Source organism: Hibiscus syriacus, unplaced genomic scaffold, assembly GCF_006381635.1.
Source record: "Hibiscus syriacus cultivar Baekdansim isolate YM2019G1 unplaced genomic scaffold, ASM638163v2 tig00110303_pilon, whole genome shotgun sequence".
NCBI lineage: Eukaryota > Viridiplantae > Streptophyta > Magnoliopsida > Malvales > Malvaceae > Hibiscus > Hibiscus syriacus.
Window position 1 is genome coordinate 146,511 of NW_024062672.1, and position 15,893 is coordinate 162,403.

Sequence of the window (15,893 nt, forward strand, 5' to 3'; positions counted from 1 at the left end):
ACAACAATTTCATCACCAAGCAAATTTTGTTTCACCACATTTCCAATACCAAACACAATCTCAAAACCCACAACCTTTCCCTAATCCAAATCCCAATCAACTTTCAACACCAAATTCCGGTTTTCGTATTAACCAGTTAGACGATGATGAGCCAACAGAAAAAATTGTGAGTACTAGTCGGTATTCAAAAATTTGATCTTGGTCAATACTCGGACTTTGATCTTGGTCAATACTCGGATTTTGATGATGTTTCAGAAGAATAAACAGACACTACGTGTAATGATTTTGATATTGGTCAATACCCGAATTTTGATGATGAAACAACCGCTGTCGAGGAAGATGTTGTTGATGATAATGAGGAGGAAGTTACGACTGTGAATGAACATGTTGAACATCCATTCTGTAATTCATATAACCCTGAAGAAGAAAAAGAAGAAGAAGAAATCCCCCGAAGAAAAGTCCCCGAAGAAAATACCACGGGAGTATAACTGGAATATGCCAGAATTACTTCAGATACCGGAAGAAGAGTTGGTAAAAATAGCAATTGATTGTTACACAAAAATTATTCGTATCAAGAAAGATGATTGTTTTGATACAAAGGAAGACTTGAAGATAGCTTTGTATATGAAATGTGTGGAAGATGGCTATCAACTAAAAGTTAACAAATCAAGCAAAGATTGTTTCGAAACAAGGTGTATGATTGACAAAAACTGTATGTGGCGTATGATTGCAAAGAGGATAAAAGATTGTGAAATGTTTCAAGTTAGGACTTTTATTGATAAACATACATGTTCAAGAACCCAAGTTTTTCCTCACCATAGACAGGCAAACAAAAAGGTGTTGGGTGGTTTTCTGGCTGAGTTAATGTTTTTGAATAGCAGGGTATATCGGGGACATGAAATTATGACTGACATGAATGCTCGGTTCAAGATCAGTATCTCATATTCTCAAGCTTGGAGAGCCAAATGTTATACCTTGGAATTGTTGAAGGGGTCGCCAGAAGCATCGTTTGCCCAACTGTCGGCTTATTGTCACAATTTAAAGCTGAAAAATCTTGGGTCGGTAACTCATATCAAAACAGATAGAGATGGACGCTTTGAGTTGCTGTTTATCGCCATTGGTACTGCGGTTAGTAAATCAATATAATTTTGTTGACTCATTTTTGTTAGTTACATGCATTTTACATTTAAATGATTATATTTCTTGTGTATATGATTTTGTAGATTCGTTCGTTTATTACTTGCATGCGCCCAGTTATTATAGTTGACGGAGCACATTTAAAAGGTCGATATCTTGGAGTAAACTTATTAGTAGTAGCCATGGATGCTAACAATGGGATACTACCAATAGCTTACGGGGTTGGCAAATCTGAAACCTCTTATTCATGGACATGGTTTATGGGGCATCTTAGGAATTGCATAGGTCCTATTAGCAATCTGACAATCATATCCGATAGGGAAAACTCAATTGACAACGCTGTTAGAAGGTGTTTCCCAGATGCTTTTCATGGACTTTGTGGTGTTCATTTATATAGAAATCTAAAATCAAGGTCTGCTGGTATAAAAAATCACAAATGGACATACTGGAAGGCTGTAAAAGCTTATCGGGAAGTGGATTTTAATAAGCATATAAATTGTTTAAGACGTGTTTTGCCTCAGTGTGCTCAAACACTAGAAGATGTCGGGTTTGAAAGATGGTCAAGAGTACACCAACTTGGAGCAAGATATGGTTTCATGACGTCTAATAGTGCAGAATCAATCAACGCTCTAAGTCATCATTCCCGGAAATTACCCATTACTATGTTAATGGAGTTTTTTTGAGCCTCTATTCAACAGTGGTACTACAAGAAAAGAAACCATGCAGGTATTATTTCTTTAAATTCGTAACTTATCATATAATTTACTAAGTATTATTTATTTAAATTTACAGGAACATTGGAACATCGTGTTACACCATGGACTGAAAAAAGATAACGAAACGTGTTGTGAAGTCAACGTCATGGAGAGTTGAACCATGTTCAAACACTTTGTTTGAAGTACTGGATAATAACTTAAATGGGCTTGTCGATCTAAATGCAAAGACGTGTAGTTGTATGAAATGGCAAACATCTGGTTATCCGTGTGGCCATGTTATAAAAGTTGCTCTTCATCTAAACCAAGATGATTCAAGCGCATATGCTATGGATTGCTACACTACAAAAGTATATCGATAGACTTATGCCGAGATTATCTACCTTATTCCACATCCTTATGAGTGGGACATACCAGATGACTTACAAACAGTTTTGCCACCAGCCATGGACAGAAGGCTACCTGGCCGACCAAAAAGTCACGATCGTATACCGTCTAAGGGTGAAGAGAAGAAGAGATCGACGTGTAGTCGGTGCAAAGAAAGTGGTCATACAAGGTTGACATGTGGATCACTAGTGCCATCACAATCATCTTTTCCTCTACCAAAATATGGGTCATCATCAAAATCCAAAGCTCATATGGTGTCAATCAAAATCGCAATCAAAATCAAAATCCCAATCACAACCGGCTTCAGCTTTTGGGACTATTAACTTAGGTGATTTTTAAATGCAAACGTTGTATTATGTGTATTTTATGTGTAAACTTTTAACATTTTCAGTTAGACCCATGTATATTAGTAACTTGAGTTTGAACATTGCTATGATTTGTTCAGTTGTTATCACTTATTACACATTCATTTGACTATCGCAACGTGAATTTGAATATCGCAACGGGATAATCGCAATGCGAAAATGACTATCGCAAAGCGAATTTGACTATCGCAACAGGATAATCGCAATGTGAAAATGACTATCGCAACGCGAAAATGACTATCGCAACGCGAATTTGACTATCGCAACGCGAATTTGACTATTACAACGCGAATTTGATTATCGCAACAGGAATTTGACTATCGCAACGAGAAAATCGCAAAGTATATTAGACTATCGCAACGCGAATATGATGCAGATTAAAATCAACAAATCAACTTTTACATTTCAATCAATTAAACAAACACAAATAAGAATTATTTACACATCAATAATCAACTTTTAATCAATTAAACAAGCACAAATAATAATTATTTACACATCAATTAAACAAATAAGAATTATTTACACATCAATTAAACAAATCAACTCTTATTATATTATTTTTCTCATCAATTAAACAAGTAAGACTTTTAAGAATCAATTACAATAAAAAAAAGTGTACCCCAGACAGTTGTTTATGCACATCAATTTCACGCAGCTTACTTCAGGATTAACCTGCAGAAACCAAACATTTGCTCAAACAACACTTTCTACACATCTAAAACCAACAAACAACAAATTATATTGAATTCTAGGTACTTAACAACACTTGCATTTGACTTACCAATTGTTTATGGACACTTTCATAATGCGGATGCATGTAGGCAGTGTCTCGCATATATCGTTCTAGCCATAAAATGCCGAAACCACAAGCCTACTGCACCTCTATCTCTATCGGTGGGAGGTAGAAACTCTGTACTTCATGTCGTCAAATGCTCCAAGCACATGCATACGAGAGGACCACAATCCCCTCTAGCTTATTGCGTTTGTTGTGGCGCGGTCTCGTCTCTGATAACTGTAATATTGAACTTCTTTGGCTTCTTGTTTCCAGATTAAGTCCAATAATTAATCACATCCAAGAATTTAGCCAAATAAGAGCTCAATCCCTTAATAATATCTCTTAAATCAAGCAATGATATGTAATTTATCATGCTGTCATATACTATTGTCTTCAGGGATAGAAGCTGAAGCTCGACGAGAAGCCAATGAGTACGTTCCAAAACAGGGATAAACACCTACAATCATAAGTAATAATTCAATCGCGCACTTATTTATAAACACCTTTAAAATATTTAAAAAATAAATACTAACCTTATCGACCTCCCACCATGCAGGATAAAGTTTAGCTTGTCCATTAGCCAACACATATAATTCCTGTCGTTGATTCTTCATGTGAACTACGTGAAAAGACGTCGGCATAATTGTATATCGCGTATTTTTTTATTTTTCTTGATTTTCCTTATTATTAGAAGACGTGACACCCATGCATCAATATGCTGTTTACAAAAAAAGACATATATTAGTGAATTACATAAATTTAAAAAAATTAATCAAAATGAAATATAAGAAGAAAAATATAAGACTTACCCCCCATCGAAATAGCCATTGTCTTCAACCCCTAATAACATACCCCACCAAGACCGATCAATCAACAAATGCATATCATCGTTGAGTTTGTATATGTCAGCGTAACACCCCTGGCTTCGCTCATGTAGATAAAAATCAACTGCGGTCTTAGCCCAAAGGGTATTATCCAGAATTGTTTCCGGTAGTTTTTTCCTCTCCACTTCATCTGCCGGAATGGTACTGGCAGATAACTTATACGAAAGCCAACAGTCATCCATCATGTCTGGCACGGGAGGGGGTTTCTCAATAATTCGATATAATATGTCGTGTGAATCGGGCTCTAGAATATTGGGAGAGACCTCTTCAACGATGATAGTGGCCACTTGAACAGTGGGAGGGGAGTCTTGAGGGATGATAGGGGCCTCTTAAACGATAGGAGAGGCCTCTTGAACGATGACAGGTGAGTCGGGCTTCTTCTTACGGAGTCTTCGCACTATTGGGGTGAACGGAGACTTAATGGCACTTGCACGCCATCTGATGCATGAACCTTGTCGTGCAAGAAAAACCCAACGTAAAGCATCCACCTTATCGGGCCGTTAAAAATAAATTAATACATAAAATCAGTAAATAAACAGACATTATATTAAACAGTGAAAACAAAGACAAATATGTTTCAAACTTGCACGGTATTCACCCAAGTCATTATTTTATCATAGTTCATAAAATGCATCAGATAACATTCCGGAAGTAAGCACTTATATAAACATTTAAAAGGACAACATATAGGTTTAGTGCATGTTCAAGGACAACATAAAGGGTAGTAGTTTATTCTTCAAACTTAAATTTGCAACACTGTGAAGTTAGTATTTATCTTTGTCTTTTGGTTGAAGTAATGCAATCCATTCAAGTTTCAATTTGCAGAAGAAGAATAGTTTCTGAAACTTAAAATCGCAACACGAAACTTAAAATCGCAACACGAAAATGATTATCGCAACGCGAATTTGACTATCGCAACGCGAAATGACTATCGTAACGCGAAACTAAATTCGCGTTGCGATAGTCATTTTCGCATTGCAATTATCCCGTTGCGATAGTCATTTCCGCTTTGCGATAGTCGTTTTCACATTGCGATTATCCCGTTGCGATAATCATTTTCGTGTTGCGACTATTCTTCTTCTGCAAATTGAAACTTGAATGGATTGCATTACTTCAACCAAAAGACAAAGACAAATACTAACTTCACAGTGTTGCAAATTTAAGTTTGAAGAATAAACTACTACCGAATGAATTTACTAAGCAATCCAAAAGACAAATATGTATTTACTGACTTCAACCAAAAGACAAAACAAAGCCAAATACTAAGTTATTTTAGAACTGTTTAGCAGTATTGGCAGCAACCGAATGAATTTACTAAGCAATCCAAGTGAAATGGTTAATCTAAGTGAAATTATGAGTAAATCAAGTTAAATGAAAAATCTTAAACTTACCTCGTTGCGTAGAGTATGAACCTCATTCTGCAACGATGCTACCATCTCACGTAGAGCCGCTACCTCACCACGTAAGGTAGATACCTCCTCACGCCATTCACCATTGTCATCGCGTAAAGTACTGACCTCCTCACGCAAGGCATTGAGATTACCAGTAAACTTATCATTAATTTCAATATGAAAAACCTAATAATAATGCAAAAATTTCAAAATAAAAATAATTTAAAAAACTAACCCGAAATGGCTATCGCAACGAGATAATCGCAACGCGAATTTTGTCGTTGCGATATTCATTTCGCGTTACGATTCTCGGGTTTTAGGTTAAGAGTTGCGATTACGGGTAAATATTCGTGTTTGGAATTTAAAAATAAAATACGCATTGCGATACTAATGGCGCTTTGAAAATCGCATTGCGATTTTATATTATCGCAACGCGATAGTCAGAATCTCGTTGCGATAGTCAGAATCGCGTTACGATCACGTATTATCGCGTTGTGATAGTTAGAATCGCGTTGCGATCACGTGTTATCGCGTTGCGATTTACATATTCGCATTGCGATTTACATATTCACATTGCGATTATCTAAAATCGCAACGCGGATTTCGAAAATCGCAATACGATGGCCAAAATCGCGTTGCGAATCTGGAAACTGAATTGCGATAATAGAGATCGTGTTGCAATTTAGAGATCGCATTGCGATTTTGTTGGTCATTTTGGCAAATCGTAAAAAAGTTGGTTAAAATCGTATATTATAAGGAATTTTCGGTCACTGAGGTTATTTTCTCTTATATAAATTTAATAGGTTAGAAGTTATTGATTGACCCGAGAGAGAATTATATAGATTCAATAGACATGTAAGAAACTCTTGTCTAAATATAAAGTGATTGGGCTTCATTATAGGTCCAAATAGTAGTAAAAATGGGACATTGTTGATTTGGGACTAAACTAAGGAGAACCAAAGTTGTAAAATTTCCCTTAAAAGTTTCAAAGGTTGACTTTCTTTTATGAATGGGTGAGGTCACACTAGGGGAAAAATACAAACAAGGGTAACACTCTCATATCTATTTTTCCTCATCATTTATCTCATTCCTCATTCAAACTCTCCATCTTTCTTCTTTGTATTTTGATTCAAATGTGAAGACTTTGTGGGTGTCCATCCTTAGTTTGAAATTCTTGTGGTAAGGGTTGAAATCTCCATCTTCTAAACTCAATTTTAAGCCCCTAATATTAGAGTTTGGTTATAGTTGAGTTTATGGAGGGTTTTAGGTTTTAAAGCTTGTGAGTAGCTCTAGTTTATTCTCAAACCCTAGAAATTTCGTTCTTACCTTTCTTAAGCTCATAAATGAGTTGAGAACTCATTTTCATTATTCTATTGAGGGAAGTGGGTGAAAGGTAAAGAGAAAAATGTGCTTGGGTGAGTTTGAGGTTGTTCTTACAACTCCTATGTGTAAGGTAACACACTCCTAACATTTCATTACTGCTCGTAGATCAACATGTATAGTTTTGATGCTTGTATGAGTGTGTGAATCATTTGGGTGCATTTGGGGGTTCAAAGCATAAAATGGAAAATTATTGTTATTCATGCATAAAGTAATGACCTTTCATGTCCCTTAAACTCTAAATAAGCTTTAAACACCATTTGGGGGGTCTTGGGGACACTTTAAGAGGGATTTGAGAAGTTTTAGATAAGAGAAATGAAGTTTTCTAGGTAGAGGGTATATGTACTGTTCATATAGTATCGATATTGCTCATCGTGAATGGGCAAAATTCAAAGGATTTGTGAGGAGAGTATCAATACCACCTCAAGACGTATCGATATTGCTCAGGTGGTATCGACACTCAAGGGCATATTATCAATACTCAAGGACTTGATCAGATTCCAATAGGTCATTTTAGTATTGGTACTCATAGGAGTATCGATATCGAGTATAGAGCATCGGTACTCCCAATAGGGGTATTGATACTAAGGTATTTTCTAAAACATCAAATGAAATTTCGGTACCAATACTTGGGGAAGTATCAATACCACAAGAGGGGTGTACCGATACCCAAGAAGGAGTATCGATACCATCGTGAATTTTTAGGCTATAAGCCTAGCTTGGATTAGAAATACGAAACCAAGGGATTTGGTGAGGAAAACCTTCTAATAAGCTTACAAGTGGAAACCTTAATGAATTGTGTGATACCATAAGATTTTAATGAAGTAAGATTCCATAAGACTTATGCCTTTGTATGATGCTCGAGAAACAACGATGACACCTGTGTCACTTGTATGACGATTGTGTGATAGAATAAGGATTATTCAAATATATCCAATTTAGTACTTGTGCACTTTAAATGCTAGTTGGATGTTGTGCTGACACTATGTGGCCAGGTCATGTCCCGAGTACTCTAGAGGAGTAGACTTGCCGGGCAAGGTACTGATGTGACCCGAACCTAGCCTAAAGTATAGGGGAGATGTTGATGCTATGTGACCCAAATCTCGCCTAAAGGTGTTGTAGTAAGCAATTAGAGGTGTGGTTTCCGTGATGCTAGGTGACCTCGAGTTCCACAATGATGCTTACTTTTGTTGTTGTATGAATGTATTCAAATGTTCATAACCATACTTGTCGCATACTATGTTAAATGCATGTAGTATAGTCGGGTTATTTGTGTGGCACTAAGCTTGTGAGCTCAGCGTATGTAATGTGTTTTTGTGCGCATGTTTTTAAGTGTCATCTAAGGAGCTCGTTGATAGGTTTCAGGACTTCCAGACTCGATCCTTTATCAGAGTATGTCTCGAGTATTGCAGAGGGCATGTATTGTTATAGACCATATTGTTTTATTAAGTCGTAACTTTGTTCTACACTTATGTATTTTGGAGACTATTGTTGGGAGCTCTTCGTATTTTGTAATGGTATCTATAATGGTATTTCTATATTATGTTTAAATGTTGAAATTTGGTTAAGTGTTTTCAAAAAAATGTCAACCACTTAAATCATTCCATTCCGTCGTTCCATTCCGTGTGACACTTTAATCCTCCAAATTTCGGGTTAGACCAAATTAAGGTGTTACATTTCATTTGATACATCAATCCTCGAGCCTCAACCTCATATTTGACGTAACCTAAGAATTGATCCTATGATAACTATAAGTTTCGAGAGAGTTAAGATATAGATAAAAAAAAACAAATACAACACAAGGTATAGACTAATGAATATAATTTTCTTTCTCTTTAACTCACTCACGACTTTCGATCACATAAGAATAGATGAACCATAAATCATTAATTTATAACTATTGTATTTACCAATTACCATCATAAACTAAGATCTCACCTGTTGTTTATCAATAAATACATGTTTATACAAAAACGAATTTAGAAATTTGTAAAATAAAAACCGCTCAGTTAATCTTTTATTTAGTAAAGTTATGAGTTGCGAGTATTACTCTTTGTAGCTCGTGTAGTTAAAAACATAATATTGGCTAATTTCGTGTCTCATTTACCTACTAGTAACCATATTTTGAATGAACGTCCTACTAGATATATACACAAGAAAAGGTCAAAAGAATTTGGCCTGGCTCCACCGAAGCATGAAATGGACTTGGTTTGGTGGGTCCAAATCATTTTCATTTGGTTGTCAACTTGTGTGCAAATTTGCATGTTAGATCCTTCAGTAGATTTCACATGAATACGGTCAACTCGTAATGGAAGAATAACCAAAAAGCTAGCGATGCATGTGCTTAGCCACAGTGAACACTCTCCGTATCCATTGCTTAAAAGTAACGTTTTTAAAGAGCAAAGACTTGGTTATCATTAAAATTGAGACTTTTTTTTGGGGATTAAACTAGATTATATCGATTACAATTTTTAAAAATCTTATCTTATTATTTTTTTGAAGTTAATTAAGAATTTGCTAGCTGTAATATGAAATCAATTATCTTCAAGGCGTGAAAGTTAAATTATTTGGTGAGATTTTGTTCACTTTAATGGGGGGAATTATTGGAACAAAACGAGTTCATGTCTGTCACGCCGACTTGTCCAGTTTAATCGATCATTTCAACATCACGCGCTTCCGTTACAAGGCAAGGTCACGAAAGCTCCATCAAGCATTGGTAGCATGGAAACCGACAGTTGTGATCGCGAGTATATCATACGTGGATCTGGAAGACGGATGAAATGTACGGTCTGTGTTTTAACAGCCAAGTAGTACTGTCACTGTGAGCTGTTCCATGTCCCCCTAGTGACACATTCCCAACGTAAAAAACATATTGAATGGAATGGGATTGTGGATTTAAAAAGGTGGTATGGAATAGAGTTGAATGGTAGGTGTTGCGTCCGGGATAGGAGCACCGTCCAACGACCATACTTGGGGAAATTTGAAAACGACACGCCCTTAGTGAATGCAAAAAGGATTGACCAAACCGACTTATCTAACTAAAAGTTAAAAAATTACTGACTCCATTCCACTTCCACGTCATCCTCTTTTTAGCTTGCTTAATCTCGAATCCCCTTGTGTTTACTGAACTCCTCCTCCTTAATTATCACCTACTAATCATTAACAAAAAAGCATCTAGGTTGTTAAGCTGATATCAAAAATAATTTTGATTTTCCATCTTTTAAATTTGAGTTATTAATTTTTAAATTTTATTTTTTAAATTTTTTTCAGCGATATGGTATGAATTTATAAGATTAGATTATATAAAGAGAATATCAAATCTTTTTAAACCTAGTCGGTGGAAAAAATACTTATGATAATATACAAAAGTTTAACGTTTCAACTGTAAGTATTATTAATTCAGATTATTTTTAATTTTGTTTTCAATTCGAATGAAAACATATTTCATATGTAGCATTCATGGTAAGCGGTTGTTTCCCTTAATCCAACCTATTATACAGAATTATAATCTTAATTTTATACCCATGTTATTATCACAAAAGAATAGAAATACATTTTACAAAAAATCTTACTGTTTTTATTTAATTTTAGATGTAGAAAAATGTAAAAAAGTAAAATCATGCTTAGTTTTTTTTTTATAAATTAACAAAAATTAATATAACACCAGGATAAATTGATTCGAAATCAAGGGAAAAATAAGATATGATATTTAAGATTACAGATGTATAATAAAAACAGAGAAACAGAACATTCCAAATAGACAACATCAAGCAGCGGGATTTCATTTGAGATATTGCTTTACTTTGAAGTTAAACCTCAGAAAATGGGAAGAAAACAAAGTGGGGGCAGTCACATGCAAAACTGCGATCTGCATAAGCCCAAACGCTGGACTTGGGCCCCACGTAGTTCCAAGTATGTATAAATCTTAGCTGCCATACCGCCAATGGAAACGGAGGGCAGAACGTGTTCCTCTGGATTTTTTTTTTTGCCTTTTCTAGCCCCACACTCCTATCTGTTCTTCCTTGTTACAGTTACTTCCCTATATTTATACACCTGCGGTTATATTCAAAAGCAAAATTAAGAATCAGTGGTGCAAGGTGCAACTGCTTTGTTTTTTAAGCAACCCCCACCCATTTCTCATATCAAACGTCCCTTCTTTCTTCTTCTTTCTTTGCTCATGGCGGAGGTTTTGGACGACGGTGAGTTTTGGCTTCCTCCACGGTTCTTGGCCGACGATGATTTGTTTGTGGATAACGGTGAAGTTAACGACAGTCCTGACAAGGACTTGCTTCCGTACGAGTTACATTCGGATCTAAGTTCTCTGGTTGAGTCCGTGGTGGGTTCTACTGAGACAGCCAGTGACGAAGAAGATTACCTCGTTGGGCTAACTCGTCAAATGGCTCGCTATACTCTTGAAGATGATTTTGGCGCCAACCACCCTGCGTTTGCCTCTAAAAATTCCAAGGTCTGTTTATACTTGAACATCTAATTCTCCAATTGATTCGATGGTTTTTTCTTATTCATGTTTCGTTGTTTTTGCTACCGTTTTTTAGGATTGGGTATTGTTCAGTTCTCCCGAATCGACCCTATGTGCGTTTAGGTCCTGCCATGGAAGCTCAAACTGTGAATCTCGAGTTTCAACGCCGCCGGGAGCACGAACTCTGCTTTGTTCGGCAGCAGAGGAAGCTGCGAGGGTACGAATGAATGAAGAATCATACGGCGGGTTCAATAACAAGGGCCTCTTAGGTCCACCAGCCAAAAAAACCTCGCGAAACCCTCACCAATATCTTTCATTGCGGGCCACTGAGGTAAAAACCTTGAAAGAAATAGCTAAAAATAGCTTATTTTTCCTGAAATTCCCCCCTATAGGCTATTAATTTGGGTTGTTTTCCCCCCCTTTCATTTTCAGCAAGTGCAGCAAAACCAACTAATGAAACAACATAACCCACGAGTTTGGGGAGGAAAGAAGCAGCACCATCAGCAGCATGTGGTCCATCAAAACAGTACTAATAGGCCTCCGGGTTTGTTCCCTTCTGCATGTCCCCCTCTGCAACCCCAGCCTCAAAATGGGTCGAGTATGCGGGCTGTATTTTTGGGCAGCAAAGGGGAATGTACTGGAACTGGTGTTTTCTTGCCTCGCCGTACTAGTACAGCTGAACCCCGGAAGAAGCAAGGTCCAGAACTGTTGTTTTTTCTTTGCTAATTGCTATCTTCGTTGTTCCTAAATCCGATTTTCTTCTCTTTTTTTTCTTGGCAGCTTGCCCTGCTTTTTTGGTTCCAGCTCGAGTGGTTCAGGCCTTGAACTTGAATCTCGATGAGATTAACGCTCAGCCCCACCTTCGCTCTCGGTTTAAAGTGAGTGTCACTACTGATAGTGGTAAAAAGAGCTTCCTGGACAATCTTATTTGAGATTATGCTTTGTGAATTGCTGTTGAGTTTGTTTGGTTTATGACTATTGTAGGTGCTGGTTCGAGGCTTAGAAGTGGTGGGAACAAGTTTAGAAAACAGCAGGGGAATCAGCCATGAGATTCGGTTACCTCAAGAATGGAATTATTGATACTTTAGAACTTTAAAAAAAAAACAGTAGAAGTTGGTAGTTTAGTGTATAGGGAAAATAGTAGTTTAGAGGGTAGTTTATAGGTTTAAGAACGAAAATATGGTTATTAGGAAAAAATGGGAATTGGATTTTTAGGTGAAATTAAAGGAATTTTATAGTTTCAGGTGGGCAACGCAGCAGCTTTTTGTTTATTTGGTTTGGGCGGGGTTATTACTCTTTTGCGACTTTCTGTATGTTGTGGGATTTGGGATAATAATAATAATAAGTTTTGCATCTTGTTCAAATTGCAAGGGGTCCCTTTGAGTCATTGCTGATGGGACTCAACCCGGGTGTGAAAGATCAATTTATGGTGATCAATTTATGGTGCTGATGAATAGTGGCAATATTTAGCTGCAATTTGATATAAAACATGGGATATACCTCGCAAATTTGACTCATATTCGATTATCTGAATTAATTTATTCGAGATTTGATATACACTCATATATTATTATTCAAAATTGATTTGAAATCTGAAGTAATCTGAATCGAACAAAATCGATGTGAGTTTTAGTTGGATAGAGAGCAATTTATACTAAAATTAATCTGAATCGAAAGTAACATAAATAGAAAAAACTTGAATTAAAAATAACCCAAATTTAGTTTAACTATATCTGATCCCAATTGAAATTTTGACCCATGACCCCATAATTAAGTCTAAATAAATGAATAATTTATTTATTAACTAGTTATTATCTATTTTTAAGATTGATAAATAATAAAATGATGTGTGTTTTATTCTCATTTTATATTAAACTACTAATTAACTATCACTTTTACTAATATTTTAATGGTTCAATACTCTTTTCTCAGTTAAAAGATTATTTCTATGTCTGATGAAATAATTTCTATTCATCATTTCTAGCTCTGAATTTGAATTGCGACTATATATTTGCATAAAACTTTTGATTTTAAAGATTTATTGATTCGGTTTGATTAAAACTAAATTTTTAGCTCTAAATTTGGGATACAAGTAGTTATGGGTATGGTTCGGGTTGGGTTTTTAGATCACCCAACTCGACCCGAGAAGAAAGGGTACTCCACCCCGTAACCCGACTCGACCTGACGAAATTATAATTTCACCAGAACCGAGCCTACCCGATTTAATTTTTTATTTATTAAAACTCACAAATTTTTTAATTTAAAATATAAAAAATACTTAAAATAATCGTTAGAAACCACACCCTAATATCACGCTTGGTCCCGTATTTTGACTAAAATAAAAAAAAAGGAAGGAAAAAGCGTGAAAAAATCATTAAAAGGAGTTAAAAAATAGTTAAAATAATCATTGGAAGCCACACCCTAATATCATGCTCGCCAATTGTATTCACCTCCCTCGGGAACCATGAAAGTTGCCGACTAGCCTAGTTTTGTTTTGATGGTTCCTTCATCTTTTTCTTTTATGCTTCGAATTGATAGAAAACGTTGCGCATTACAGGGAAATAAAAAAAGAAAAAAAATTATGCATTAACTATTCGGGTTGAGTAAGATTATTTTAACCCTAAACCTGACTCCAAATATTTTAATATAAAACCCGACCCGACCTTGTTTTTTAAAAAAAAAAATCCAACCCGAGTCGGGTTTGGGTTCCATGCCCATCCCTAGATATAACAATATATATATATATATATATATATATATTCAAGTAACATCTTTAAGTTATAATTCTTGAATTATAATTAATAAAGAACAACACCAAAAGTTATAACGACAAAGAGCGATAAGGGTTGACCTGAAAATTTAAAAATTGACTAAAATCAACTCGAAAAAATTAATGGTTGACCCAAATCGAAACAAACCGACTTGATATTGATCCAACTGATTGACTCGAAATCAACAGATCTGATGTTAAACCGAATCAAAAATCAATCGATCCAAACTAAATTTTCATATACGCAAATTAAACTCGAACCAGATTTGATCTGATCCAAACTAAATATAAACCGAAATAGTCTACATTTAAAATGATCCAATCCCAAGTCGAACTTAATCTAAATGATCCGATTTTCACCTCTGCTTGGGGGCTCAACATAAATGATTTGAGATCGGTGGAGCATTATTTCCTAAGTTTTATAGTAAAAGTTTGACTTGAGATGTAAATTTAAGTTTGTTTTCCCATTCTCATACTCTGAGCTATTAATTACGAAAAGATAAAAGATAGAAGATAAGAAGTGCAAACATCAACCAAGTCCGAAAGTAAAGTTGATTGCGAAGTTTGTTTTCCAATTCTCTGTACGACGGTTATCAGTCTGATAAGGCTTGTTGGGCTATGAAACCCGATTTACTTGACTTGGCCCGTATGAAATCTAAGGCCTACAACTTTATAACAATCCTTTACTTAATTTTCTATCAAAAGAGTACACAACATGAGATCCAGAATTGTATGTTTTTATATGGAAACAGGGGGTTACAACTTGAATTCTAAATCTCTGTTAATATCTAGCAATTATTATTGAAATGGGTTGAGGCATTTAATCCCATCAAATTTTAGAAGCGATACCATTGCGAGACAAGTCCTCCTGCTGCCTGGTTTCTGTAGCCAAACCACGAAACTTGACGACAAAGAACCCGACACCATGGCCAAGAATTGCAGCTATGAAGATCCCACCATTGTAGGACATAACAGAGAGCATAACCATGTAAGCAAAACACATCCGAACAACGTGAACGCTTGTCTGAATCAAAGCTACGAGGATGGGTTTGGTCCCAGGTTTAAGTGCAGCCGGCAACATGGTCAGAATCTCAACGGTGGCGCCTAGAAACAGAACGAAGAAGAGGGCCAATACGTACATACCGTTGTTGCTTCCCGGCCACCCTGAGAAGAGGAACGTTACATCTTTACCCCAATAGAAGCTCATCTGCATGTTCATCGAGTTCATGCTATTATTCCACATTGGCATGTCCATGCCGATAAGAGATTTTGTGGGAGCTGAGAAGGGAGAAAAGCTCGAGAAAATTGAACAATTGCCGGAGGTGAGCTTTCTTGGAGAAGCTGTTTTTAAATAAACAAAGCAGGAAGTAACGAGGAAATTAACGCGTTGAAGATGATGATGACCAATTAGGAGTTAAATACAATTTTATGACATGATACCCTTATTCATTTCCTCCAAGTTTTTGTTTGTTTCTGATAATAATTTTTTCTGTAAAAAAAATAGATGAAGGGATGTTGTAAAGGAAGCATCTTTAATCCCCTCTCCGGACGTTGTTGTTTGAGTGGGATGTGAAGTTTGTCCATTTCAAATCCTGCTATATTATTACGGAG

General features: G+C 36.0%; 2 protein-coding genes across 3 annotated transcripts; one reads left to right on the top strand and one right to left on the bottom strand.

Annotated features, from left to right (window-relative positions):
- Positions 1–11,001: 11,001 nt before the first annotated feature.
- Positions 11,002–12,878, top strand: LOC120116716. Of its 2 annotated transcripts, none has more exons than XM_039137122.1 (5): positions 11,002–11,500; positions 11,589–11,843; positions 11,945–12,209; positions 12,293–12,390; positions 12,497–12,878. In XM_039137122.1, the coding sequence occupies exons 1-5, from the start codon at positions 11,213–11,215 to the stop codon at positions 12,590–12,592; spliced, it is 1,002 nt and encodes a 333-aa protein (XP_038993053.1). In that variant the 5' UTR covers positions 11,002–11,212; the 3' UTR covers positions 12,593–12,878. The 2 variants fall into 2 exon arrangements, with proteins under 2 accessions (XP_038993053.1, XP_038993054.1); XM_039137123.1 differs by having other exon boundaries at positions 11,003–11,500; positions 12,293–12,412.
- A 2,167-nt stretch (positions 12,879–15,045) lies between these two features.
- LOC120116824 (copper transporter 2-like) lies at positions 15,046–15,668 on the bottom strand. The gene has a single exon (XM_039137240.1). It carries the CDS (start codon positions 15,535–15,537, stop codon positions 15,112–15,114), a length of 426 nt encoding a protein of 141 aa, XP_038993171.1. The 5' UTR covers positions 15,538–15,668; the 3' UTR covers positions 15,046–15,111.
- Between the last annotated feature and the right edge of the window lie 225 nt (positions 15,669–15,893).

Bases quoted from the DNA above. Each gene is read 5' to 3' on its own strand.
- LOC120116716 (XM_039137122.1), top strand. From the start codon at position 11,213: ATGGCGGAGGTTTTGGACGACGGTGAGTTTTGGCTTCCTCCACGGTTC. The intron at 11,501-11,588 runs GTCTGTTTATAC...ACCGTTTTTTAG, and splicing joins TTGCCTCTAAAAATTCCAAG to GATTGGGTATTGTTCAGTTC. The intron at 12,391-12,496 runs GTGAGTGTCACT...TGACTATTGTAG, and splicing joins ACCTTCGCTCTCGGTTTAAA to GTGCTGGTTCGAGGCTTAGA.
- LOC120116824 (XM_039137240.1), bottom strand. From the start codon at position 15,537: ATGGACATGCCAATGTGGAATAATAGCATGAACTCGATGAACATGCAG.